General features: G+C 53.2%; 10 protein-coding genes across 10 annotated transcripts, besides 1 other annotated feature; 5 read left to right on the plus strand and 5 right to left on the minus strand.

The window, feature by feature from the left end:
- Window positions 1-27,573: part of a sequence feature (contig 1.122 1..214949(-1)) that runs on past both edges of the window.
- On the minus strand, window positions 796-2,276 carry fhpA (flavohemoprotein). Its single transcript, XM_659681.2, has one exon. The coding sequence runs from the start codon at window positions 2,243-2,245 to the stop codon at window positions 1,013-1,015; it is 1,233 nt and encodes a 410-aa protein (XP_664773.1). The 5' UTR covers window positions 2,246-2,276; the 3' UTR covers window positions 796-1,012.
- ANIA_10902 (aquaporin) lies at window positions 3,102-4,242 on the plus strand (the record flags this gene model as incomplete). Its single annotated transcript, XM_050611918.1, has 3 exons — window positions 3,102-3,440; window positions 3,501-3,801; window positions 3,857-4,242. 3 exons carry the CDS (start codon window positions 3,102-3,104, stop codon window positions 4,240-4,242), a joined length of 1,026 nt encoding a protein of 341 aa, XP_050467888.1.
- On the plus strand, window positions 4,692-6,936 carry ANIA_10905 (putative GABA permease (Uga4)). The gene is made up of 6 exons (XM_659680.2): window positions 4,692-4,977; window positions 5,062-5,257; window positions 5,346-5,878; window positions 5,935-6,021; window positions 6,091-6,475; window positions 6,558-6,936. The coding sequence occupies exons 1-6, from the start codon at window positions 4,762-4,764 to the stop codon at window positions 6,773-6,775; spliced, it is 1,635 nt and encodes a 544-aa protein (XP_664772.2). The 5' UTR covers window positions 4,692-4,761; the 3' UTR covers window positions 6,776-6,936.
- On the minus strand, window positions 8,138-9,769 carry ANIA_07167 (uncharacterized protein; the record flags this gene model as incomplete). Its single annotated transcript, XM_659679.1, has 2 exons — window positions 8,138-8,696; window positions 8,763-9,769. 2 exons carry the CDS (start codon window positions 9,767-9,769, stop codon window positions 8,138-8,140), a joined length of 1,566 nt encoding a protein of 521 aa, XP_664771.1.
- Window positions 11,397-12,346, minus strand: ANIA_07166 (putative GPI anchored protein). The gene has a single exon (XM_659678.2). The coding sequence runs from the start codon at window positions 12,243-12,245 to the stop codon at window positions 11,640-11,642; it is 606 nt and encodes a 201-aa protein (XP_664770.1). The 5' UTR covers window positions 12,246-12,346; the 3' UTR covers window positions 11,397-11,639.
- Window positions 13,347-15,888, minus strand: ANIA_07165 (anoctamin family protein; the record flags this gene model as incomplete). Its single annotated transcript, XM_050611919.1, has 2 exons — window positions 15,457-15,888; window positions 13,347-15,400 (listed from the first exon to the last, which is right to left on the minus strand). The coding sequence occupies exons 1-2, from the start codon at window positions 15,548-15,550 to the stop codon at window positions 13,347-13,349; spliced, it is 2,148 nt and encodes a 715-aa protein (XP_050467889.1). The 5' UTR covers window positions 15,551-15,888.
- ANIA_07164 (UbiD family decarboxylase) lies at window positions 16,411-19,108 on the minus strand (the record flags this gene model as incomplete). The annotated part of the gene is made up of 8 exons (XM_659676.1): window positions 16,411-16,472; window positions 16,677-16,824; window positions 16,896-17,025; window positions 17,400-17,666; window positions 17,815-17,954; window positions 18,014-18,128; window positions 18,191-18,470; window positions 18,646-19,108. The coding sequence occupies 8 exons, from the start codon at window positions 19,106-19,108 to the stop codon at window positions 16,411-16,413; spliced, it is 1,605 nt and encodes a 534-aa protein (XP_664768.1).
- ANIA_07163 (uncharacterized protein) lies at window positions 19,411-22,758 on the plus strand (the record flags this gene model as incomplete). The annotated part of the gene is made up of 8 exons (XM_659675.1): window positions 19,411-19,434; window positions 19,511-20,205; window positions 20,249-20,505; window positions 20,978-21,391; window positions 21,482-21,674; window positions 21,737-21,783; window positions 21,907-22,001; window positions 22,264-22,758. 8 exons carry the CDS (start codon window positions 19,411-19,413, stop codon window positions 22,756-22,758), a joined length of 2,220 nt encoding a protein of 739 aa, XP_664767.1.
- On the plus strand, window positions 23,203-24,074 carry ANIA_07162 (flavin reductase family protein; the record flags this gene model as incomplete). The annotated part of the gene is made up of 2 exons (XM_659674.1): window positions 23,203-23,256; window positions 23,403-24,074. The coding sequence occupies 2 exons, from the start codon at window positions 23,203-23,205 to the stop codon at window positions 24,072-24,074; spliced, it is 726 nt and encodes a 241-aa protein (XP_664766.1).
- Window positions 24,707-25,278, plus strand: ANIA_11548 (uncharacterized protein; the record flags this gene model as incomplete). The annotated part of the gene is made up of 3 exons (XM_050611920.1): window positions 24,707-24,723; window positions 24,794-24,878; window positions 25,099-25,278. The coding sequence occupies 3 exons, from the start codon at window positions 24,707-24,709 to the stop codon at window positions 25,276-25,278; spliced, it is 282 nt and encodes a 93-aa protein (XP_050467890.1).

Raw genomic sequence — 27,573 nt, forward strand, 5'->3', positions numbered from 1 at the left:
ATCGGTCGGTTCCCACTCGAGGTCGCGGCTCTCCCAGTCGAAAATGTTTAGTTGGCCGGCCTAGGTAATCGCACTGACGATTCCAGTTGAGAGGTACAATTGACTATGCTAGACAGTCGAGCTGATCATCCACTCCAGAGCACCGGCCAGAGGCCCTCTTTCTCACTCCGCCTGAGCATCGCGGGGCTGGCGGTCGCAAACAAGTTGTGTTATCATGCGCGTCGGCCGGTCTGAGCGACAACGCGTGTTCGATCTCGTTGAGTCTTGACGGCCAAAACACTGCCAGATACGGCCAGAATAAGAGGACCGACTCCTAGATATATGCATGGCGACCCGGTCGGGGTTTGTTGCGGGGAACGGGCTTTGCTATTCATCGTACGTTGGACAGCCCTATAGATCTGATCGGCTTGCTATGCTTGGTCAGCATTGTCTGGTTAGACTGGATGCAGATGAACGCAGATTGACGCAGATGGATGCACTAGATGGATCCGATGTGGTCACCGCCATCTTGTGAGGGCGTGTCTGTTGACAGACGGGTAGGAGGTATTTCGAAACAGAGCTGAATAAAATAATGAATAAACTAATGCAGTAATCTCTATTTGATGAGTAATTATGAATTATGCCATCGGAATATTACGGCCCACTCCCGGACTGACCCGGTGCGTTCCGACCATTCAGCGTGCTACAACTCAGCTCGGCCGAAGGTTCCGGATGCGCTCAATCCGGCGTCAACGGGGCACGTTCGGAGATTCGCGTCCTTCAAGCGATTGAGCCATTGACTCGTGAAACCAAATTCAAGAGGAGAGAGTATTATTCATTGGCTGGGCAAAATTCTAATTACATAACAGAGTCGGGATTGGGATATCATTACGAAAAAATACAGTCAAATCAGAAGAATTGCTCTCGTCACACGTCGCCCTGCCTCACACAGCATCGGCCACAGCCTCCACTGATAGACGAATTGAGGTCTGGCCTGGCCTCGAAAGTTTTGAAGCTCCCGTGATGGACAGCTCTAAGCCGCCGGCACGCCACCCGTGCCGAAAAGCTCCATGTGCACGCGGCTCTGGTCCACGCCCCTGGCCACAAGCGCCTTCTGTGTATCGAGCATGAACGCCGTCGGCCCACAGATGTAGTACTCAGTCTGCTTGTCGCCAAGGAAGAGATCCTCGTCGGCGATCTTGGATAGATCAACGCGACCCTTGTATGTGTAGTTCTCGCCTTGCTTGTCCGACTCGGTTGGAGCCGTCAGGAAGTACGTTGTTTTGAGGTTGGGGAGGGACTGCAGGTGTGCTTGGAAGGCACGCGATGCGGACGTGTGTGCGCCGTGGATGAAATGTACAGGGCGGGTGTTGGACTCGGCGGTGCGCAGCGTGTTCACCATTGATGTCATCGGGGTGAGACCGACGCCAGCGGAGATCAGGACAAGCGGGCTTGAGGCGGCGGCATCGGTGAGGTGGAAGTCGCCATAGGGATGGGTGAGCTTGACGATGTCGCCAACATTGATATTGTCATGGAGGATGTTAGAGACGTAGCCGGGATGCGCGGGCGCGGACGGGTCAGAGGCATCCAGACCAAGGTCCTTGCGTACACTGATACGGTAGTAGGTTGGCTTTGGCTGGTCGCTGAGCGAGTACTGGCGGCATTGCGCGTGGTTGAGTTGCGGCACCTGCACCTGGATAGAGACGTACTGGCCCGGCAGGAAAGACGGCAGAGGCTTGCCGTCCACGGGCTCGAGGTAGAACGAGGTGATGACGTCCGACTCGGGCTCTTTACGAGCGACACGGAAGTCACGGAAATCAGTCCACCCGTCGGCGGACTTGTACAACTCGGCCTCCTTGCCAATCATGATGTTGGCGAGCTGCCAGTACGCGGCCGCCCAGGCTTCGAGCAGCGGAGGCGTGAGCGCGTCACCGAGCACCTGGCCCATCGCTTCGAGGAGGAACTTGCCGACGATCTGGTACCCGTCGGGCTGGATAGCAAGCGAGGCGTGCTTGTGGCAGATGCGCTCAACGGCCGGCGAGAGGACCCCCAGGTTGTCGATATAGCTCGCGTACGCGAAGAGCGCGCCCGCGAGCGCCTGCGGCTGGTGCCCGTGGACCTTGTTGGAGACATTGAACACGGTTTTGAGCTCGGGGTGCGCAGTGAGCATGTTGTCGTAGAAGACCTTGGTGATGGTGGTGCCATGCTCCTGCAGCACAGGCACAGTGGCCTTGATGAGCTGGATTTGTTCGGGAGAAAGGGACATGATGATGGCTGTCTGTCTGTGTCTCAGAAATCTGAAGATATTCTTATGAAGAAGAGTATCGTCAGACCAGAGGCAACCGGCCGTATTTATACTGTCCTGCTTTCAATGTCGGGAGTATAGAATTTTCTGCAGGACGGACTTATCCCGGCATTCGCCATTTTGTGGGAGCATTTCCGCGGTGATTCGATGATCGATGGCGTGGTCCCCGCAAGATTTCTCCGCGGAGTGCAGAGGCCAGGCCCAATAGGCTGTTTGCCATTATTGAGCCTGGCAAGATCTTCACAAACAACTGTCGAGTGTCAACAACATCAACATCAACAATAACGACGACAACGAACCGCGGGGCCTCCAGGAGGTGATAATGCACGACCCCTGCTAGGAGCGGGGAGCTTGAGAGCGATAGAGTTGGCTTGATAGTGGTTATGCACGGCAACTGGCTGCTGCAACAACCTTATCAGCGGGCACCGACGAATCGCAGGACGGCAGCTATCTATATCGACGCGCTGCTGTTGGAGGCGATACTACGATTTACCGGGGTTGTCGCCAGTGTACAACCAGGGCTCGCGGCGCCCGCTATCCACGGTCTCAACGCTCACGTCAGCCGAAATGAAGCGGCAGAGCCATGGCGAAGAGTTGGCGGGCCCGATCGATGGAAGAGCCTCCAGGACCAGCTATGGACACCTAGACCGTCAAGTCATGACGTTGCAGACAGCTCCCGAGTCGAACGCGGGGTATAAGATGGCATAAGATGGCAGCGGAAACGAGAGCCTGCTCGTTAGATCGTTGCAACATAGACGAATATCAGTGATTCTTAGAATATTACCCATTGAATCTGAACTATACATTGAACTCTACAATGCGCTCCCGCATCCCAAACATCCTCAAGCCCTGGGGAAGGCAGGAGACCCAGGGCGATACGCCCGTCGTGCGGCGCAACCGAAACCAGCTGCCGATGCTGCATCTCGCCGATACGACGCGCAACAATTTAATCGCTATGACCGGCGAGTTCGTCGGCACGTTTCTGTTCCTGTTCTTCTCGTTTGCCGGCACCCAAGTCGCGAATACGCCGAAACCGGTCGAGGGGGCGCCGCCGAATACCGATGCACTGCTGTACTCGGCGCTGGCGTTTGGTTTCTCGCTTATGGTGAACATCTGGGCGTTTTACCGGGTGACGGGGCTGCTGTTCAATCCCGCTGTACGCTTGCCGTCTACTGGGTGAAGGGGTCGGCGGTGCTAACGACCAGATCGCGTCCAGGTAACCCTAGCCCTCTGTCTCGTTGGGGGGATGCCCGCCTACCGCGGGCTGTTCGTCTTTGCCGCTCAGATCGTCGGGGGCATTGCGGCGGCCGGCGTAGTCAGCGCCTTGTTCCCGGGGGATCTCAATGTCTCGACGAGACTGGGAGGAGGCGCATCCATATCGCAGGGTTTGTTCATCGAAATGTTCCTGACCGCGCAGCTCGTCTTTGTCATCATCATGCTGGCGGTCGTCAAGCACAAAGGGACCTTTCTTGCACCGGTTGCTATCGGAATCGCTTTCTTCGTGACGGAGATGATCGGTACGCTTCCCCCTGATACCGTTCTCGGTGCATCTTGGACTAATGCGTTCGGCAGGCGACTACTACACCGGGGGCTCGCTGAACCCCGCGCGGTCTCTCGGACCGGACGTGATCAACCGCAGCTTCCCGGGTTATCATTGGATTTACTGGGTCGGCCCGCTACTCGGATCGCTGCTGGCCTGTGGTTTCTATTACTTCCTGACCTTCTTCTCGTATGAGAGCGTCAACCCGGGCCAGGACTTCAATGAGTGGGAGGCGAAATGGGGTCCGGGACCGACCTCGTGGGATTCGTCCATGCGCCAGCATTCGCACTCGGATACGACCACGCTGAATCGCGGGATGTCGCCACGAGACAGTCGGGCCGCTAGAAACGGGAATGGGGATTGGAACGGTGCCCATGGTGCGCACGTTCCTCCGCCGCCGGGAGAAGAGCAGGTGTAGCAGGTGTAGCTGCGTGATCGACTGGGACTTTTGGCTAGGAATATGGCTGGATTGGGAATCTTGCTTTCTATGGTACTTGCTTATATGGTCTTGCTTCTGTGGATGCTCGCTTGTGAATGCTTGCTGTGGTAATACTACTTGAGATGGTTCTGGTGATAATGCATGCAATGCGTGACCTGTTGATCCTGCCCATATTCGTGATACTCTGTAGACGCTCCGACTCGCTCCTGAAGGCATTCCCGCCCCATCCCCCACTCCCCCTGCGCCCAATAATGAGGCCTCGCCGTCACTTAGTCTCACAGTCCTCCAATCTCCTTCGCCCATGAGACACCAGGTTACAAACCGTGGCTCGATCAGCGCCGATCCCTGGAGCTCCTGGCTTGGCATCTCCTTAATCGTGGAGTTGGAGTTCCGACCCATCGCGAGACCCGTCGCGCCTCCTTGATCTCCTTCCCTCCTCTCCTCCCCTTCACCATCTTCATCTCCATTCACGCTGCTCATTTGAGCATCGTAGCGACAATGGGCAAGCAAACAGACGTTCGCCCGCCCTCGCCGGGCTTGGGCGACACCTATGACCAGCAACTCCTCGCCAAATTGGGGTACAAACAGGAACTGCGCCGGTCGTACTCGACGCTGCAGATCTTCGCCATCGCATTTAGCATCATGGGCCTGGTGCCATCGATCGCGTCCACAATCCCGTTTTCGTTGCCTGCCGGGCCGGCGGGCATGGTTTGGGTATGCCCTCGATCTGTCTATCGCTATTGCTGCGCTCTTCGCTCTCTGTCCTTGCGCAATATGCTAAATCTCTGATTTTTATAGGGCTGGCTCACTGCCAGCATCCTCATCTTCACCGTCGGGCTGGCCATGTCAGATATGGCGTCGTCTATGCCGACGGCCGGCGGGTTCTACTGGTGGACGCACTACTTTGCAGGCAAGAAGTTCAAGCGACCGCTGAGCTTTCTGGTGGGATATAGCAATACGCTCGGGTTGATTGGGGGCATTTGCTCGGTTGATTGTACTCTTCCCCCGTCCTAATTCTCGTCTCCCTGCCATTTGGGATTCAGGGAATCATATACAGGTGCTGACGAATGTCTGATGAATAGACACGCTCTCGCTGCTCATTCTCGCCTGCATCTCGATTGCGCGCGACGGCAACTGGTCTGCCAGCAACGGGATAATCTACGGCCTCTACGCCGGCCTGATCCTCGTCCACTCCGTCGCCACGATCGTCACGAGCAACATCATGCCGCGCATCCAGACCGCCTGCATCTTCATCAACGTTGGCCTCATAATCGCGACCGTGGTCGCATTGCCCGTCGGCAAGGTCACTCGCGGCGGGACCCTGAATTCCGGCTCTTTTGTCTTCGGACACATCGACAATCTCTCCAACTGGCCGACGGGCTGGAACTTCGTCCTGGCGTTCATGTCGCCCATCTGGGCGATTGGCTTCTTCGATTCCTGCGTGCATATGAGCGAGGAGGCGAGGGATGCGCCCAAAGCCGTGCCCCGCGGCATCCTCTTCAGCGCAGGGAGTGCGTGCTTGTTAGGCTTTCTGGTACTGAGTGTCCTGGCCGCGGTCATGGATCCGGATGTCGCCAAAACGGCGGGGACTGTCTATGGGCAGCCGATGGCACAGGTACACTTCCTTTTCAGTAGTGGTTGGGAGATGACAAGTGTGCTGATGATGGGCAGATCTACTATGATTCTCTCGGCAAACGTGGCGCGCTAGGCTTCATGGCCGTGCTGATCCTTATCCAGTTCTTGATCGGGCTGAGCTTGGTACGTCGTGCGCTGCTGCTTTTCCAAGCCCCATATGCCCCCATGTCGTGCCTAACAAGTCGAATACAGATCGTGGCAGCCTCCCGCCAGGTCTTCGCTTTCAGCCGCGACTACGCGCTCCCCTTCTCTCCCATTCTACGCAAAATCACCTCGCTGAACGGGCAACCCCAGCCGATCAACGCGATCGTCTTTCTCGGTGGGATCTGCGTGATCTTCGGCCTACTGGCGCTGATCAACAGCGTCGCAGCGAACGCGCTCTTCTCGCTCTTTGTCGCCTCGAACTACGTGGCTTGGGGCACGCCGATTCTGTGCCGGCTCATCTGGAGTAAGAGGTTTGTCCCGGGGGCGTTCTATACCGGCCCGAAAGTCAGCAGCATTATTGCCGGCATCGCGGTGGCATGGCTGGGCTTTGGCTTGTTGTTAAGCATGTTTCCAACGGTCAAGAATCCTGGACGTAAGTGCCGTTCATTTCATTTCTCCTTTTTCGGTGGCTGGGCTGCGGGCGATGATGCTAATGGATCTTGGGCTGGATACAGCCGCAGAAATGAATTACACCGTCGTGATTAATGGGTTCGTCTGGATTGCTAGCATGTTGTATTATGCGGTTTACGCCCGCAAGGTTTTTACTGGGCCAAGGGTAACCCTTGCCGAGGGAGAGGGTGTCTCTTCGTCATTTATTGGCACACAGGCGGAGGCAGCAAGGGAGGTGAACAACGAGAAAGAGGTCGGTACAGATACATCCCCGGCTGGATAATGGGATACAGCGCAGCAACACACCGTGAAGAAAGAAACGGAGGCTGTCTAATGACCGGAACCGAGACTGCGTCTGATAGAGTGAAGATAGTGAAACCGACCCTGTCATAAAGTACTGGAATGGAATAGAGATACTCTACGCGAGGGGGCTCTGAAAGGAGCAAGCCATCTCGAACTCATCAAAGTCATTGCCCCAGTGAGGAAGGTCCTGCAGTATAGGTTCAGATGGGAGGAGCTGCGAGGGTTGAGTTGTGTTGATGGTGTAATACTAGTGACCGGCAGTGGCTGGTCTTCATATATGATTATAGCAATGAGTATACGCACCGGTTAATAGTAGAGGTAACAAAGCAACGATCAAGCAAAAGGTGCAGGCATAATATGCCGGCATAGACCCGTCTTTAGGCAAGCATACGCTGCCCGGTTGGAATAGTCCATGCCATGCAGGCCCTTGACAGCTGATCCGCAGTACTCATCTGCACGGTCAACATACGCGGCGCTATTTACTGATTTCTACGGCGCAAGCAAAGCAGGTGACGGTAACCCTTTCAACACACGCCTCCCTCTTTATTGTCTCTCCCCGTCATCCTGGTTGGAAATTCCGAGGCTACGTGGATTATCCAGCGTATACTGCTTCCTCTGTAGAGATCTACGTTAACATCCTTATCGCGAGAATCTGCCCCAGCACGAGCCTTATGGCCATTGAAGGTTCGAGGAGGAATCGCAAATAAGGCTCGATCACGTTTCTCTCAATTACTGGGCTTGATCGATGACAGAACGTTATCGTCGCTTCAGTTAACAGCAATAACGTGAACGCCAACGGGAGGCATTGACGCAATCGGGGCTCATTCACGACAATAGTTTGCGTGTACTCCGTTCCAGATTGCAACGTCTTCAATGATCCAATGACGAGGAAGACCTAATATTGTCACAACACGCACCATTGGCGAAGGACCTCGTCCCCGGCTTAGGCGACTTTCCCGATTGGGGAAGGGGATGGTTCTAGCTATAGGCGCTTAACAAGAGTAGACCAGACCAACAGAATGAACGGAGTAGGTATCAAGACCCTTACGCCATACTCGACGTTCGTACACAAATCAAGCAGAGACTACACATAGTTGCTGGGTGCCGTATCTGAAAATTGCATCCATCTTGCCCGTCGACGTTACTATTAATCAATCCATAGACTTCTTCATGAACTCTCATGGACTAGTCTACTGGATTCGTATTGATTTCCTGCCGCTACAGATTCTGATTAAGTTGACGGTTTTTGTTGACTTGTGATTGATTTGAATTCCAGGATGGAGATATGCGTTTATTCTATTACAGCGGAGAACCCGCCTCCTAAATGTCTCCAATATACAGACTAACTATCTTCCTTCTCATTCGTTTGCATCGCCTTTCTCAACCTCCATCTTGGTCCGTGTACATAAACAAGACCAACCAACGGCATAACAACGGCCATGTTCAACCCAAGAAGAGTAAAGGACCATCCCCAACCCATGCTCTCCAGCATATAGTCAATAACCGCAGCGAAGAGCGCCCCCAGCCAACATCTCACTAGATCAGCCGCTCCCTGTGTTGCCACAGCCTGAGTTGGATAGAGATCAATGAGGAGCGTGTATATGATTCCCAGCAGGGGAGTTCCGCTCAGACCGATGAGCCCCTGCAGTGCCAATGCGGCCGCAAGAGACTGGCGGGTTTGGACGATCCAGCCGTATGTGATTAGCGACAAGGAAGCCAGGAGCGCAAAAGGCGCTGCGACTTGGAGCCTGGCAACTTCGTACGGAAAGTCGGCGTCTGCCGGTTTATGTACGTCGGCATCCTTTAGTGCCTGGGCCTGATGTCTCTGGATCCTGCGGTAGTTGATATCGAGCAGCCTTCCGCCAATTATTGACCCAATGCAACCGGCAATTCCGTAAGGGCTATTAGGGCAATGCCGTCAGCAATGTTCTATTTATTTTCTCAGAAATGAGCGAGGGGTTGCTTACAGATATGAGAACCCGACCGATAGCGTATCAAGGCCGTACAGACTGCTATAATAACTCCCGGTGGTTGCCCACATGGCTGTGACGCCCGAGTAGAATAGACTGGTGAATACGACGAGGATCAAGGCGTCCTTTTCAGCAAGGATGGTGAATGCCCTTAGTACCTCCGCAGCACCAATGCGTCTCTGCGGCGAGGCCGCTGAGCGGCCGTGCTGTGTGCCTGAGCGCTTGTAATCCGAACCGCGTTGCAAAGATCGCTGGATGTTCTGCACCACAGTCCGCCTCCACCAGCCTGCTGGCTCGATAGAGCCATTCCCAACGATACTGCGAGCAGTCTCGGGGATGATAAAGATGTACGCAAGCAGAGCCGCACCGCTGCCGATGGCCAGGAACCAAAATATGCTCCTCCACCCAAAACTCGGCGCCAAAAGGCCCCCGATCACCGGACCAAATGCAAACGCGCCCATAACACTCCCCTGTAACGGACCAATATATCGGCCTCTTTCCGCGGGAGACGAGATATCCGCTGCAACAGCGAATCCGAATGGAATGGCGCAGCTGCTGCCCAGACTCTGTAAGCATCGGAGGACGATGAGGGCTATGTAGCTGTCCTGGGCCGCGAGCCCGATGTTGGCCACCGTATAGAGCGCGAGCGTGAACATCCACGCTATGCGGCGTCCTTGGAGATCAGAAAGCGAGGACATCAGCGCTGGCGTGATGCCCTGGACGAGCGAGAAGACGGTGACGAGCAGGTTCATCTGCGTCGTGGTCACGCCGTACTCAGCTTGCAGGATGGGCAGGACGGGGAGCACGATGTTCGTTGCAATCATGGTGATAACCATGGCGATGCTCGTCAGACTGATGATGAAGACTTTCCCATGGGTGCTTGTAACACAGTAAGGCTCAGACACCGCAGTCACAGTGGCTGACGCTGCAGCCTTTTTGGTGCCGGACTGGTGGCCATGAACGGCCGGCTGGCTGGACAGGTTGTCATCATCAAGCACATGCATATTGACGTGGATATTGGTGTTAATAGTTGGTTCCTGGCGTCCCGCTGTGGAGCTGGGTTTCCTGCATTTCTTTCAACTGCATAAGGGGCCAGGCAGCTTGCTAATATAGGCATTCGAAAGCATTTTTTGCTGACGAACCTTGCCCCTGGGAATTGGGCGCGAAAAAAAAAAAATAAAATAAAATAAAATAAAATTTTTACTCCTGTAACTTAGCCATTGGATAGACGTTCCATGGGTGCAATCGGCTTAGTCTCGGGGTACCTGATATTGCCGTTTCCGGCCGGCAGATATACGGTTCCAAAGCATATTACTTGGATTTGTCGCATGGTCGCCACTCATTAAGCTCAAATTTGTGGACACAATCGGGACGTGCGAGCTTTTCCCACGCGGGCCAACGGACCCCTGGGAGATTCCCGTCCAGCAATGAAGCCATCCATGGGTAGCAATGCCTTGTGGTGTCCAGGTATATACAGTGCGTCCTAAATGTCGGCTTGACGCGAGATAGCTTGCTGATAGAGCATCAACCATTTAAGTATGCCAAGATCTCATCGTACGCCTTAACAATATTGAAGAGCTACAGAAGCCTGCCATCAGGGAGCCTCAGGGCAGATAGTAAACTGCCATCAGCATTTAGGGCTAGCGCCATATGGCGTAAGAATTAGCACTCATTAGGCTGTCTCTGGCCTACTTCTAGGCGCACTGTTCTTAGTGTAATCTTCCTCCAGATTCCTAAGATTAATAATATATGCTATGATTGACTTCTAAATGCCCCTTGAAGCTCGGTAACAATATAGTATCCAAGCAAGTTTACCTAACTATATCTGTATAGCGGTACGGGAGCTACCTTGCCGGTACCGAGCTATACAGCGGGCTAGTATATATAAGCGTCTGGGAGGGGTACCACGAGATCACCACCAGGAATCCTGACGAATAAGTCCTATACTGATAATCTTTGTGAAATTGGTGTATATATTTGTGAATAATAGCATCTAACCTAAGAGAACAATGAAATACGACCCATCATAATGCGAGAATACCAATTAAGTCATGTAGAGTTGACGGCAGACGGGTCAAAGAAGTGCGCTTTGCGCGATGTTTGAATGATTCAGGTGGGAGAGCATCCAGCCAGGCCTATTATTATTTGATTGTCGTAAGCTTCTGAGTGGGCAGCTGAATGAATGGTTCGGTCCAAGAGGGCCATTCGGGAAACGGTATGGTGGGTATGGCTACCTTGCCTGGGCGAGGCTCAGGTTCATGCTGCTCCCTACTTGATCTAACCGATCCTTGAGGCTCAGGTAGGCTAACTTCAAATGAGTCAGATTTTGGATTATCATTGCCAAATGGCCGTTAAGCCAGAGATCCTGGAGCTATCCATAGAGATCGCATAATAATGCATAGCCCGACGCGGCATCAACACCGCCTAACAAGGATAATTACATATAGCCAAGCAAAAAGGTGCAAGATGTGAAGCAACTACGTCATTCATAGTGTGGGATTGATCGAACCAGTATCTCAAGCAATGCTCCTGCCGAACACTGCCTCATTGCGTATGACAGCAGACGAGGTCGGGGCAATATACTTCGACGAACGCGAATCACTACAAATGTAACTACGAATCAGAAAAACCACATTGAGGTAAGGATCGTTAATTCGTACTTGCGCCCAATCGGGCTGAAAAAAAAGATTGTATGTATACATCGACGAACGGGGTTGTAGTATGCGATTTACATCAAAAGACAGGCGACATCAATCATTATGTACCAATGTACCAATGCTCACTCATAATCTCCGTTCTTCAGAGATTGGATTAATTTTATCGCGATATGTGCTGGAAATAACATGCTGCGGCTGTCGTGCACTCAGACTCGCTTTACAGGGCAGCAACAACGCCCATGACGCCCATGATTCCGGCAACGCCCATGAATGGGGTCGCGTAGGCGGCGACATCGTCGGAATCGGTCGGCTCAGACTCATCGCCGCTCTGCGTGGCGCTCGCATCGTCCGTCGCAGAAGTGGTGATTTCCGTAGTGGTCGTGGTGGCCGAGCCATCACTGCCGGTAGTGGTTGTCTCCACAGTGGTCGTCACACTGTCGGTCGCCGAAGTGAGCGCATCACTGACGGACGACGAGATACTGTCGAGAGCCGACGAGACGTCTGATGTCGCCGTAGAGAAGAGACTCTCACCGACAGAGGTGGCAGAGCTCCAGGCAGACTCAGCGTCCGTCGAGGCATCGGTCGCCCACGAGGAGGCGTCGGAAGCGACAGATTCAGCCCAGGAAGAGACGTCGGTCGGGAGGTTGGTGAGGGAGTCGGTGGCGGACGCAAAGTCGGTCGAGATGGCGGTGCCGACATCCTCGGCACCCGAGGTGACGTTGTCAACAATATCGCCGATGTTGTCACCGAGCGAGTTGTCGTTGTTGTTGTCCTGGGCGCGCGCGAGCGCGGCCAGGAAAAGAGTGGAGAGGAGGAGCTTCATTTTGTATGTGATGTGTTGTGGTGATTGTTTTGGTTATAGACGGGTGGATATGAATTCGATATATGAATTCGATCTTAGACTCTGATTAGATATGCGATAGGTATAGGAATACGATATGATAAAGGCGAAGAGGAAGGGGACCGGCTTATAAGGGGAAGGAAACACTGCGCCACTGCCCTGCCTGCCCTGGCCGGGGGCCCTGACCCAGTGCTGCCATCCTGAACAGCCCCAGTGGACCCTGGCAACGTCAGCCCAGCCGAATCTCAGCCGATCGGCAGGACTAATTTTAGTGTCGAATTTGCTGGAATCGCGCATTCTGACACTGAATGACGTGGGCTCGCAAGCGACAGGGCTGGTCGAGCTCGCGATGGCGTCTATGCCTTGTTTTCCTCGCCATCTTCCTGCCAGATGAATGGTATACCGGTGAGTTTTGTAATAATACCGCGGTATTTTTAGACGGTTACCCGCCAAGCGAAGGCGTTGGGGCACCCTGCGTGAACCATGGGACGTTGTGTAATGCACGTTTGCCATCTGTTGGTTGGGCTAGGAAGAGCCAGGAATCTGGCTGCCTAGTTATGCAGTGGTGTAGTGGCAGCGCTATGCAGCGCTATGCAGCGCTATACAGTGCATGTGCTTGTGCGCCAAAGGCGGTCGGGTGCATCCGCCACAAACACTGCTCATAATCCACACCCAAGCCACAATGACCCTTCATTTACACAGGCCAAGCCTGGCAGGCTACCAGGTTTCCAGGCCAGCCAAGCTGCCGAGATTGGGAATCCTGCCGCGAGCTCATCTGAATCCATTGTCAGACGCTGATGCTAATACATGGCTATGACGCGTCCTTGCTCGGCAGCCCTACGCTCAGACTAGTTGCGGCGGAAAAAAAAAAATAAAGAAAAAAAAAGGAAAATAAAAAGGAAGGGAAAGGTAATAAGATTAAATGAAAATGAAGTAAAGAGAAAAGGAAAAAAAGAAAATAAGACAGAGAAAACATTAGGAAAACTAAAGAAAAAATTAAGAAATAAAGATATCAAGAAAAAGAGTACCAACTCATGCTCGGTGCACTTTTGTATAGATTTATTTTGAGTATCATAGCAATAGTTACATCTCCTTCTCCCCCTTCCGCCTGGCCAGCGCCTTGATGATGCGCACCCCGTCCTCCACGGCCGTCCCAGCCCAGAACCTCCTTTCTGAATCCATCGTCGCCTCATGCAGCACATCGTCCGACTGCGGAGACGGCGGGTCGGTCGCACTAGTGTACACGCTGACTCGGTCGCGGAAGCGCACCCGGTGCTTCCCCCGCGGTGAGCTGCCGCCAGTGGACGCCTGGAGGTAGCCCTTGCGCATCGCATACCGTTTGGCTGACTCGCGCCGCAGCGTCGTGCTGAGGATTGTGCGCAGCCCAGTGCGTACCGCGAACCGCAGGCCCAGATACGCCCATTCAGCTACCAGGACGGTCAGCAGCAGCGACGAGACACGGACCTCGGCAATGTCGCCGCGGTACAGGTAGACGATGGCCGCTGTCGACAGCGTGCCCAGCCAGCTGAGCACCTCGAGGCCCTGCAGCGACGGGCCGATTGAGTCGGCGCGGATGGGCGGCGGCCGCTGGCACTCAAGGCTGAGCTTGAAGAAGTCGCCTCGCAGCTCCAGCCAGTTGTTCAGCAGGAAGCCCAATGCCACCAGCGGCCATGACGCTCCAAAGAGCGTGAGGTAGCCGAACTGCACGCACATCTCCAGGGTGTCCTCGTGCACGTTGTACTCGTCCGCCTCCGCCTCGTTGCGGACACGCGCCAGGAACTCTTTTTCCTCGGGACTGTCAAGCAGCACCTGGTTCGTCGCCGACGAGACACGCCGACGGCCCTGGACTGCCTCTTTTCTGCTCTGGTAGTCGCGCCATTTCTGCCAGATTACGCGCTGGACGTACGGGAGCACCACCTCCGTGCCGAAATCCACTACCTGGCCAGTCATGGACAGGTAGATCACTTCCTGCTGCAGCCGCGCATTATCGACGTGGAAGTCCTGCTTCTCTGTACGGCGGGTGAAGTCCAGATAGGGCACGATGGTTGCGCCAAAGGGGACGTACACGAACGCCGTCAGGATCGTCGGCAGGAATGCGGTGATGAAGTGCATCACAAACTGCTTCGCCGTCTGCGCGAGGTCGTACTGGTCTTGCGTCCGGTAATTCTCATACTTGGTCAGTCTCGTCGCAATCGAGGTCAGCAGCCCCGTGATGGAGGGCAGGCACAGCGAAAATACGATCGTAGGAAGGAACTCAAGGTACCCCTTCAGGGAGCCGGTATAGACCTCTGAGATGAACACTTCCATCGCAAAGGTAACGACGATCAGCCCCCCCAGCGCCAGACTGGCGACTGACGCAAACGGGATCAGCAGCAGCTGCCGCAGAAACTGTTTATACGGTGAGAATACCTGCACCATCTCGCCCGTGATCGGGTCTCGCACCTCCTTGTCCCACACATACTTGTTTCTCGTCACCTTCAGCACCCCGACCCCCTTGACCTGCCACCGCAGGCTCAGATCCGTCTCGCGGATCTTCCAGTACTCTACAAACACCATCGCCCAAAGACAGTTCCCGACTGCGAACGTGATCGAGTACGGTCCCATATACCACCACGTGACGGCGCCCCAGATGGCTGGGAACACGAGGAAGGACGAATACGACTGAATGAACGCAAAGTAAAAGGCCACCTTCTCCCCGAACAGCGACCGGATCGCATCCAGATCCTCCGCCGTCAAGAGCACTGTCCGGCTCCATTTGCGCAGCAACTCGGCATTCGCCACCTGGTCGTGCAGCGGGAATGCCGAGGCGACGTGCTTCCATTTCCCGTGCTTCGGCGTGATATGGGCCCCGCCCAGTGTCTTCTTCCAGGTGACGGCGTGGTAGACCGATCGGAGGGCTTCGGCGGGCGTTTCGGCGTCGGCGATCGTCTCGTCGTCGCCGGCAGGGAGTTCGTGGATGATCCCGTATAGCCAGTCTTTGACTCGAGACTGGTGCACCATTCGGCCCAGGTGCATGCGGGGAACGCGGATGAAGACCAGCAGCGAGGCGCCGTGGCCAGGACGGACCTGGGTTTCGAGATGGGCTCCTTCGAGGTCGCGGATGAGCGCTTCGAATTCTGCGAGTGCAGTAGACGCATCTTGTCCTGTTAGCGGCCACACCTTGGAGGGGATCGATCCGGAGACGTGTAGCTACCGAGATCCTCGAACTGATAGTGAACGACCCAGTCGACGCCGAAATTGTCCAGTTGGGCCTGCTCGGGCGGCCGATAGTTCGGTGTGAGACTCATTGCATGGATGAACACTGATACGACTGAACAACGGAAAGAAAATATACCGTTAGCCTTTAATAGACGGTAAATGAGCGACTAATTCATCCAGGCACCCGTCGGTTTCATTAACCGCCCGTTTTTCAGGTGTGCGTGCGTGTTGGGGGAGAGTAGAGACGACAGACGACGGGGAAGGAGCGGCTGCGAGCAGGTTGGAGACAAGTGGGGTGTAGTCCTATTAATGCCCTTTCGGATTCAATAGCAGTCAGGAGAGGTGATTGTCGTTGGTTTATTCTTGGAAACCTGACATGGTGATTGCCCTGAATAGTCGTGCTACTCTGGCCAAACATCCCCATCGCAATCCCCATCCACTCCATCCTGCTCGCTCTCAGCCGGGAACCGGGGGCCAAGCTTGTCAGCCCTACAGGGCTCAGCCAATGCGAGCGAGGTGCCATGCGGTAGGTGGATTCTCGCTTGTATGAGAGAGTACGGAGTAGAGGGACTGGCGCGAAGAATGTGGACTGCAGCTGATTTATTTTGTTGCCTGCGGAGCTATCGGATGGCCTGCTCAATAGTCAAGAAGACGGAGTACTACCTGGGTTATGACTATATTGACAGGTACTGGCTGCTCTTCTACTTCCAGCCTTAAAAATTGTCCCATACCGCTGTAATCATTGCCCTCCAGATGAGGAACTTCAAGTCAGCCATGACTGCTCTATATGGAATGGTACCCTTCATAGACAATAGTTGCTTCCACTCACCTGAGAATCCTGCTGCCTACGCCTTACGTTTGGAGCTATACAAGGCTGTTCACTGCACCTAGGTGGACCCTGGATGTGGAGATGAACATTTTTCCATCCAATCAGAGGCTATACTGTCAATCAAGAATGGGGATCCTCACAGGCATCCATTTTGATACCCTCAATTGGCCCAAATTCAAAGCCTTGGGATGAATATAAGCATTCATGCGTTCCTGCAAAGATTATCACTATCAGGGTGCTTGATCCAGGCGGCTATAGGAGTAGGTCAGTTGCTGGTCTGCTTGGATAGCGTTCATTCAGCATCTATAAACCAAGCTTGTCCTGTTCATACTACTCCAAACCCTAATCCACACTCTGCTCGACCTGACGCCAATGCCCTTGCTCACCACTCTCGCCGAACATATGGCCCGCCGGCTTTTCCCCGGCCAGAGCCTCGCCTTTGGGCTGAGTCTGTTCCTGTTCACATTCATGTTCATTCCGACGCTGGTTGTCCTCCTTGCTGTCGTCGTGTTCTTCCTCTTCTACTATCCACAACTGCGAAAGGGGTTATAACACTATTGACTGTATGTCTATACTCGCCCCACCATTTGCAAGGAGCCACTGACTCTTGTAGACCCTGAGCGTCGAAACGAGGACGTAAAAGCATGACGGTTACGATGTTGCCTTGATTTTGATCTATCGACGTGGGCGTCGAGCGACTGTACTATATTCCGCCTATCTTCATTCGTTACTTTCCTATATTTATTATATGTTTATTTCCTATGTTATGAGCACTGCCGAGCTGTTCCAGGTTGGTTTGAATCTTGTCATGATGACAACAAGGACGATGTATTATAGCAGATGGTCGCCTAGTGGATATCTAGGGGTTAATGGACTCGTAATAAGCAACAACATAAAGCAGCCGAGACCATGGTAGTTGAGTTTTACATATGCTACCACACTTATCCTTCCAAGTCATTAAGAATACATGCAAAGAGGACAACGCTATGAATGAGGCGAGAGCGAATATTCTACAAAAAAAAGATCCTCCGTCTACCCTCTAGCCAATCTTGATACCACTACTTCTCTATCTAACCGCTTCCAACCGCCGTCCGCGAGACAAGACCTACTCCAACCTCCCAAACCCTAGTTTCTCCCATTTCCCCAGCACATTCGACTTCACGTCCTCCGGATACGATCCGTTGAAATCTGCAGCCTCCCAATTTCTCCGTCCCTGAGTGTACTCGATGTCCATCAGCGCATTCGACACAACCTTGCCTCCGCGAACAGCCGACCTCCCTTCGCTTTTCTTCCCCCCGTGTCCATTGTAAAGGATAAGCGGGAACGCACGCACGTCGTCATAGAACACTTCGTCCACACCAGGCTTGCACCTCGTGCTGAACGCCCACATTACAGCCTTATTGTTGTGAACGTCAATGTCCTCGCCCACAAGCACGAGCCGATGGATTGTGTATCCCGCTTTGTGATTGAAAAATGAGGTCGCCGATTTTCCGGCAGAGCTCATGGGACGTCGTCCGTATTGACGGGAGTTTCGAGGTGTCGATTCGCAGCGCCACCCAGGTCACCTGGGAGATGAAGGGGGCGAACGCATCCAGGACGGGCAGGTTTGCTTTCTGACAGATTTTGCGGATCTCAGCAGCGGCAAGGGAGCCGATCATTGTATGCTGACCAAGTGTTAGTGCATATAGAGAGTCTGAGGAGGGGGAGATTTGTTAGGCCATACCGTTTCATCGGTAAGTTTGCCGCACGAGCTCATGGGGAGGATGGCGTTATTGCGGTAGGTGATTTTGTTGACTTTGTACTTGGGACAGATGTGCATGTCTTCAGGGAAGATGTACCTGTTTAGATTAGTATGCATAACACTACCCTACCGGCTACGGACGAGGAGGGCCTGACTAACCCGTGCATCTCCCCAAACGGTCCCTCCGGTCCGGTGTCCGTGGTGGAGAGAGTCCCCTCGAGCACGATCTCCGAGTTCGCAGGAACGTAAATATCATTCGTATCGCACTTCGTCAGCTCAATCGGCTGGCCGACCATGGCGCCTACATACTCGGCCTCCGTGACCCCGTCTAGAATCGGCATGCTGGACGCCATGATAGCCGCTGGGGGACGCCGAACGCTAGAACCCAGGGGACATCGCGGTTTTCCTTCTTCCACATCTGGTGGATCTGCCAGATATGCTGGGGCTCGATAACCCGGCCGGTCAAGTGATTCTTATCATGCACCATGGCACGCGCAATGGACCAGTTCGTCCACTTGCCGTCGGGGGACTGGACGATGTGCATGCCTTTGCGTATCAGCAGGGAACAACTTTGCACCAGCCCGAGTGCAGGACTGGGAATGGTAAGATCTTACCAAACGTCTGGATGTAAGCCCCGCCATCAGACTTGTGGACCATGGGTACCGGAAGCTTCGTGAGGTCGATCTGGTCGCCTTCAAGGACATTCTCCTTGCACGGCCCCGTCGGGACAACCCTGGGCGGGATCGGCGGCAACTTATCGGCCTCGAGCATCTTGTCTAGAATCTCCCTCATACTAGCCGTTGGAGGAAGAGCCAGATGACGCGCCAGACGACCATATCGTTCTGACTGAGACTTTCTTTGTGAGGCCGGTGCACCGAGGATGCGAAAGAAGCCGTCCTTGGCGCCGATGAGGTTGTTGAACAGCGGTGCTTTCTCGTCGTTCTCACAGACCAGACGCGTGATGGCGGCAGCTTCAAGATTTGGGTCAATGGGGTCGTTTATCCCGACGAGGTCGTTGTCTGCCTTGAGGGCTTCGACGAAGGAGCGGAAGCAGAGATGGGGTTCGTTGGAGGACATCTTGTTTTGTTGATTCCGCTGAATCTGGATTTTTGACTCTATTTTCTTGAGAAAAACGGATTTCAAGTAGTTCTATATACTGCAAGTCGGCAACTCGGTTCTGGTTATGGCCAGTCTCCCGGGTCAGCTCATCCATGCTCTTCACTCGGAACTCGGGGGCTCGGGGATATTACGGCGAGAGGGCATATCATCATTGGGTCCACTGCGCGGATTCTAAAGCTTCGCAATTAACTTAATGGTTCAGAACCGATGCTACACTATTATAGAAACAAGATTTTATCCCGTGGAACTTGTAAGAACAAATGTTCCCACAATGTAGACAGTCAGTAGGTGACTGGAGCAGTTATCGCGCCACGTGACCATGGCCCATATTCCGAATCGGGACCGCAACGTCGCCTTCAGACTGCATCCACGTCACTTAAGGACGCCGGGTACTCCAAACAGTCAACATTGACCTCTTGTCAGCTATCTGGATTGTGCCCTGGCCATAATTGGGTCTACGACTATTGTGAGCATGAACTGCTAAACGGACTAGAGATGAACCGGTCTCCTAGTACGGTGGAACGCCAGGAGATCGACCGGGTGCTTCGCCTGAAGCGCAAGCAGCGCGAGTCAAAAGCATGCTATCCATGTCGTCAGCGAAAGGTCAAGTGTGATGGCAGCCATCCCTGCCGAACCTGTGTCAAGCGAGATCACCCCGAGATCTGTGCCTACAATGTTGAGAAAGACACGCCCCAGAGAAGGACGCAGTCCCGACAGGCCGAACAGACAGCGAAGTCTCGGAATGAGGATGCAAGGCCGACTTGCTCACCAGCTAGCGCGGATGCTGACTCCCAGCTGCTACCCACTTCCCCACTGAGCAGCCCTCGGAGCTCGGCGCAGGCGAACGAGGCTTCATCGTATGTCTTCTCTGGAGACAACTCGCTTGTTTCTATGCTCCGCCAGCAGGACCCCGACGGGGCTATGGCTCGCGAGGCAACTTCCGTCCTTAGACCGCATAACACGTATTTGAGCTATCCATTCATCGAGTCCAAGACTCCGCAGGATCGATGGGTGGCTCTTGTAGATATCCTTCCTCACCGAGATGAGGTTCTAAAGTATGCCGTCCCTCTAGGGCGATGGCCTTGGCTAACTAGACAGGTTCTTCCATTTCTACCGTATCTGTGCTTACCCTTTCAACCCCATTCTCGTCGACATAGACAAGTTTGAGTCGGACATATGCATTTATCTCGGTGCGTATGCGTCGGGTGACTTGAGCGACCGGAGCAAGGTATCTGAGCAGTGGTCATCAGGAAAGGCTGTCGGCCATATTAGCCTTCTTCTAGCGACACTGGCTGCTGGTGCTCACTTTTCTGACCTGGAGAATCCGCAGCGCTCAGAGCTGTGCCAGGACTTTGGTGAGTCTATGCCTTACTCTACCACTTGCGCGAGATACTGACTCTGGAAGCCCGACGCTCTTTTCAAGCCCTCCGTCTGGCTAATTTTCTCTTTCGCCCGTCACTTGATATAGTCCAGTCTCTCCTCATCCTCGGCAACACGTTCCAGAATAATGGCCAATCTGATGCTGCGTGGGCTTTGCTGGGAACGACGGTCAGATTGGCTCAAACATTGGGACTACATACAGAAAGGGGTATTTCGCATTGGCCTGATCACGCAAAGCAAAAGGCCAAATCATTATGGTATTTTCTCACTTATTCATTTTCTTTTCTACGTCTAATATCCACAGGACAATGACGGTGTGGCAGGATAGCCTGCTAAGCCTTTGCTATGACCGCCCGCCCATTGCTTCGACGAGAGGCTGGACACCGGGATCTCATTCATTGTCTGAACTGTCATACTCCAACTTAATGCACTGCCTTTGCTGGACAGCATTAGACTTCATCGGAATGCAAGAGTCCGCGGCAGCTGAACCAAACCACAACCTCACCTTGCTAGCCGAGCTAGATAGCACATATGCTCGAGCACAGCCGCATCTCCTGCGACGAGAAAGTTGCCGAAATTTGCAACAACACCTCGAGCACCTTGCGTTGCGCATGCACGTCTCGTTCTGCGTTTCCACGCTCTGCCGACCGGCCATTAAGACTTCTCCGCAGTCCAGTGAAGACTCTCGCTACGCAACACTCAGAACTCGCGCTAGAGAAAGCCTTATCATTGCATCAAAAGCCTTTCTCGACTTTCAGGCTCTCAGCATAGTTCCATTACGCACCTGGTCAATGGTGCATACGGTCCTCAGCTCCACCTTGCTCCTTTGCACATGGCAGGAAACGAGAGACGATCCTGAATGTAGGGACCTGCAGCGATGAGTCATCAGCGTTTTCTCTGGCGCCAACGGACGAGATACTGGGACCTCGGAATATAGTCAATGGTTATCAGCGCGACACATTCGGGCGCTGATCACGCTGCGACAGACTCTGAAGCAACGCAGCTCAGTAGGGAGCCTGGATCAAGGCCATATTCAGAGACCTGCAGGCGACTTTAGTGGCCCTTCAGCTGCTGGCATGCCTCCGGAGATGATGCTTGGTGATTTCTCATCATATAATGATATGTATCCCGGACCAGGATACGGGTGAGTTTTGCCTTAGAGTCCACGTAGTTAGGATCAAACACTGACCATTACAACTTTCCCAGCGAGATGGATTTCTCGCCCGTAACCTACCTCGATTCCATCATGAATGGTAGGCAATCAAGGCCGTACATGTGGGTTTCGCTAACAGCAGCAGTTCCACTGTTTAATTATCCCGAAGCTTAACTCCATTCAACTATCGCGGTACGATTCGTAGCTTTACTTCAGCGGTGAGTTTGGCCCGTCGTCTCCGAGCTATCCGAGCGTCCCAGTAATCGTGACGACGGTCCACCTCGGGCCCTCGGGGATACTTCGGTTCTCACCCAGCAGGTATGGTCTCGGGACTCGGAGGCTTGCACTAGACGTTAAACCAAGCTTTGCCAAACGCCTCTTACAAAGTAAAATCCGTAAGCTTGGCTCACCTCGCCTCAAGATCCATAGACAGACAGGCTATTTATTGAGGATCCTCCACCAATCCATACTATCAACATATCAAGCAAACAAGACATCCCTATCCATCATCGACTGTCAAGTCACATTGGATTTCCAAGATACAGGTCAGAATGCTATCTAATTTCCTCCATGGCAACAGCAACGGCACACCACACTCCATGCATCAGTCTCCCGAGGCCTCAGATTCCGAGCCGAGCAACCACAACACAACAACTCGCACAACCACCAAGCGCCGGGCCGGCGCAAGAGAGTCGTAATCGGTATGAGTGGTGCAACGGGCGCCCTGATGGGCATAAAGCTCCTTATCGCGCTACGCCGCCTCAATATCGAAACCCACCTGATCATCAGCAAATGGGCCGAAGCAACGATAAAATACGAGACAGACTACCATCCGTCTAATGTCAAGGCTCTTGCCGACTACACCTACAACATCAACGACCTGGCGGCGCCGGTGTCGAGCGGGTCCTTTAAGACAGACGGGATGATCATCGTCCCGTGTAGCATGAAGACCTTGGCAGCTATCCATTCTGGCTTCTGCGACGACCTCATCTCGCGGACAGCAGACGTCATGCTCAAGGAAAGAGGAGATTGGTCCTTGTGGCTCGAGAGACGCCACTCAGCGAGATTCACTTGAGGAATATGCTGGAGGTGACAAGAGCGGGCGCCATTATCTTCCCACCCGTTCCGGCATATTATATACGGCCAAGTAGTGTCGAGGACTTGGTGGATCAGAGTGTGGGTAGGGTGTTGGATTTGTTTGATCTTAATACGGGCGATTTCGAGCGGTGGCAGGGGTGGAAGAAGGAATGACTCTGAGCCTTGTTGTATATTCACTCATGCTTAATGAAAACCCACTATGCACTTCACCGTATCATGTCTAATGTCGGCTTCGGTCAACTTCGGATACTTCGGAGGCTTGGAGTTCTCGGAGAGTTCGGCAGTAGGCTTGCCTGCGGTGTTCTTACCCCTCACTCCTGACCCCAGCGGAATCTATTCCGGTGGGGTATATTAGCCTCATGCTCCTAGGAGACCGAATGCTGCAGTTTCATATTGAAACTCACCCACAGCCTCCATCAGCATGTTCTACAAACCCGGCGTCACCGACCATGGCCTCCCGCATGATCCATTCAAGGTACCGCAGCGATCTGCTCAGAAACTACTTTACAGCCACCCACATCTTCCCCTGCTCTCCGGCGGCAACTCCGCAAATCCTATTATCATTCAATTTGTCAATAGACCACGGCACTAACTGCAATGGCCATTGTTTGCACGTAACAGGCCTGCGTGATCCCCCGTCCAATTGGCTGGATAAGCACCAAATCAGCTGGCCCCAGCGGGACCGCAAACCTGGCCCCCTACTCCCAGTTCAACAACCTCACTTTCGACCCGCCCTATGTAATGTTCAGCTCGAACCAGACCCCGTCAAATGAACGCAAAGACACGGTCCGCAACGTCGAATCCACGGGCCAATTCGTCTGGAATCTTGCAACGTACCCGCTCCGTGAAGCGGTGAACATCACCGCTGAGCAGGTCCCGTATGGCATCGACGAGTTCGAGCGCGCAGGTCTTAGCAAGGAGGATGCGAATCTGGTTGACGTGCCCATGGTGAAGGAATCGCCTGTGAAATTCGAGTGCGTGTATCATTCGACGATCCGCTTGCCGGGGAATCCGCCTATGGGGACGGTGGACATTATCATTGGGCGTGTAGTGGGGGTGCATATCGCAGATGGAGTGATCAATGAGAGGGGGCTGTTGGATGTGAGCAGGACGCAGCCTATTGCGCGATGCGGGTATTATCAGTATGCAGTCATTCGGGAGACGTTTGATATGGTGATTCCGGGCATGAGTGAGGATATCCTCAAGGGGCTCGAGGGGAGTGTGAAGGGGAATACGGAGATGGGGTTGAGAGGAAGGCGTGGAGAAGGAGAAAGGAATGAGAAAGAGAGATAAAACGAGATGGAGCTTAATGGTATTGGGGCAAAGGATGTTATGCATCGAGTAGAAACATTCGGCGAGCCTTCATTAGAGGGATATGTTTATATAGAACCAAATTTAAGGGCAACCGCTTAACATGACATTTATGAATGACTAAGCTCATGCTCATACTTCATTCCACTTATACATGATATATGGGCTAGCACGTCAGTATACATGAGCAAGGTGGGCGTTATTTTTCAGAATTGTCACTAGACAATACAGATGCTCTATAGACTGCCTACAAAAGCCTACCAGACCCTCACGTCCGCTGCTCGACATTAGGCTTGGACCTGCTTCGGATACCACGGAGTGTTATATCCACTATATATTTCAAGGACCTGTGATTCCTTGTGCGGAGATTCAAACCCACTTCGTTGATGACGCATTCATCACTATATATAATTGATTCACAACGGTTTAACGGGAGATTGGATAAATAGATTATCAATAAAGTTTGACAGAAATAACAGAAATAGCAGACATGAAGTCGGCAGCCTTGACTAACTTTTATGGATGCAAACCTATACAGCCTTACTGAGCTAGCTACTCGTTGAAGGCCATGTTGGTGACTTTCCCGGGAAATATCGAATCACCAAGCTGCCACAATGGCTTCTTTTGTCAGGTTCTTCTTGATGCAACCCTTATCGCCCGTCAGTGTACTCTGATATACTCTTTACACGGTCTACAAATAGGAACATCAGGGCAGCACGACTCAGTCCAGACGTCTGCACCTTTGACGGCAGCACGTTGATGAGAGACGAAGACAATAATCCTTCTGTATGTAAGGCGACCCTCTCTCTTCAGCCGGCCTATACCATCCAATGACTAGCTTGAAACAGTCACAGTCATAATTGTTGAGTTCAACCAGCTTCACCGATTCTGATGGCAATGTATGCTTGATGACGTACACCGCTTAAGCTGCCCCCCAGCATTGCTAGAGTCTTAATCTTGACTGTATCAGCGCCGGAAATGAATGAAAGCCTCCGAACTGTTTTAGCAAAGGGAATCAAACATGAGTGGCGCAGAAGCCGTCCAGCTGCTATCCATTCTTCTTCAATGCGGAGGGACCGAGCCGGCGCCGGATCCTGCAGGAGCAGGCGACACGTCCCCAGTCGAAGAGCTAGATCAGCACTATATCGTGGAGGAAAGCACGGGGATGCTGCCCAAATTCCACTAGTTGCATCTTGCCTTTATTATATTGTCAAGATTTTCCAGTACGGTACAGAGGCCGGACACGGAGCAGTCGGCACCTAGACTACGGAAGGCGCACCAACGCGCGCCACAGCTTTCGTCCTCCCACAGGAGTCTCAAATAAAGCCCGGTGGAGGTGGGATGGGTCCCAGGCTCTCCTGTCTAGCGAATTTTCCCTTGCCTGCGGTCATTGGTGGGAGCTTTCTAGCGTGACTCTAGGAGCCCCTGGGACTCCATGCACTGAGTAAAAGGCCCAGCAGCCTTTTGTCATGGACTACTTTATGATATTCTGCTTAAGCAACGTCCATGAGTTTAATCCAGGATCGGCTTAGAGATAGGGGTCAATCCGTCTCCGGCTGTGTTTGCTCTCTGCTCTGGGTACTGTAGATTATCCTAACTGCTGGGTTTACTAATGTCATTCGAAGTTGCGCTCACCGACAAGCGGATCATGATACGTAACTAGATCCAAAACTTTTGCTCGTTTGATTCGATATCCTTTGCTGCTCGCTGCAAATCTCTACCGGCAAGACCCGGGCAAAGACGATATACATCATCCCTCATATACTTGGGCTAGGCTGAGACCACCGTTTCGCTTCGTCCAGAGGATAGTCCGTTAAGCACTGTATAACAGACCTAACCTTGAAGGACTACGCATCGTATCCACATATCCTACCTGCAGCTCGCGTCTAGGTACCAGCGACTGCAAGCCCAGTATCCCAGCATCCGCAGATGGGTGCAGTAGATGAGAACGTCTCCTACCTGAGTGGGCTGTCCTTGAGCTCGATGGCTGCTCTCCCTCGAGCCTTGCAGGCAAAGGCTGGCCCGGGCCTGCATGTATTGGTGGAGTATGCTGAGGCGTCATGCTGGCAGGGCTGGAGACGACACGTATATCCACTACTAATGCAAACAGGGACAAAGAAATGTCCGCATTACCAGTAATCAACCCGACTCTGCGAGCTCTGGCATGACTTCGCTCCGTTCAGTTTCAGATATGGTTTGTCCTCCGTTCAGGTCCTGTATACTGGAGCGTTCCGGAGTGTTCTGGAGTGTCTGCTGGTCCAATATCTGCTGGTTCAGAAACTAATAAACAACACCCAAAACTCGCATTACTCTATTTGTCAGTTAATATCAGTATAAATTTGAAGATCGGAGCCAGATCGGAATTTTCCAGATCGTAGATCCGAGACTGAAAAACTCGACATCCCATTTACGAAAAGACCTATTGGGTCTACATGGAGGCAACAATTCCTGAGCCGTCCACAAGGACAGACTACGGCCCTGCCAGGCAAGTTCGTCTATGCAGAAAACTTGCAAGGTATAAAATGCCCAGGACAAGCAACCTCGGCGCTCGGCATGTACAGAAGAATCCCAGAGCCGATTCTTATCGCATTTGCAACCCAAGTACCTTAGTTGGCTGTTCGTTATGGGAGATCGTCAATTTGTCACGCACCAGGGCTCGGAACAAGCCCAAATCAGCAAGCTTAATGGACCTGCCGAGCGGTCTTCCTACGCGGCCAAGGCAGGTGGACTCGACTATCTGGGCAAGCAGCTGTCGATCCAGAGCCTTGGCGGGCTGTTAGGGCTTGCTAATTCCGAGTCTTCCGAGCTTCTAATTTCGATATGGCCAATTGTACGAATCACCAGCGGCGGAAACTGGGGCGGACGACGAGACTGCCAAGCAGGATGCGCGTACTGTGGACTATGCTGTCTGTGCCCGTCTTGGGGACTCGTTAGTGAGGCCGTGACGCCAGGGGTATAGCAAATGGGGGACGGGCAATTACTACGCACCAGTAAATTGACGTTTCATCGTAGTGTCTCTCCGGTGGCTAATGCAGCGCAATGATACTGATAACGAAACTAATCTCAAGATGTGTGCATGTGATGGGGAGTTGACTGCCCGTCAGGATCTGAACTTGGTCCCCCAAGAGTATATCCAAGTGTGCAACGGTCCAACTGTGTAGCCGTGTTTCGTCTCTTTGACTACGAATGGAAGGGCGAATGACCAGCCAGTGAACACTGAGAGAGAGTCGTCAGTGGAGAGATCGACAGGACATACCCCATATTCCAAACAAGCATGTTTTTAGCGTGCATGTGGCTGAGGCCACTCAGGCGCTGGCCGTTCTACGTGCGTCTCGCGTTCCCCAGGGGGTGTTCCTGAACGTCCGCGGCTGAACGGTGTGACAGTGGGGTCCGCCGTGATTAATTCCGGTGCAATATTGCAATAGATTGAAAGGACGCTGTCTACGGTGGTATTGTTGGTGCCTTGCTCTGTTCGTCCATC

The sequence above is a fragment of the Aspergillus nidulans genome, chromosome IV (assembly GCF_000011425.1).
Source record: "Aspergillus nidulans FGSC A4 chromosome IV".
NCBI classification, from domain to species: domain Eukaryota; kingdom Fungi; phylum Ascomycota; class Eurotiomycetes; order Eurotiales; family Aspergillaceae; genus Aspergillus; species Aspergillus nidulans.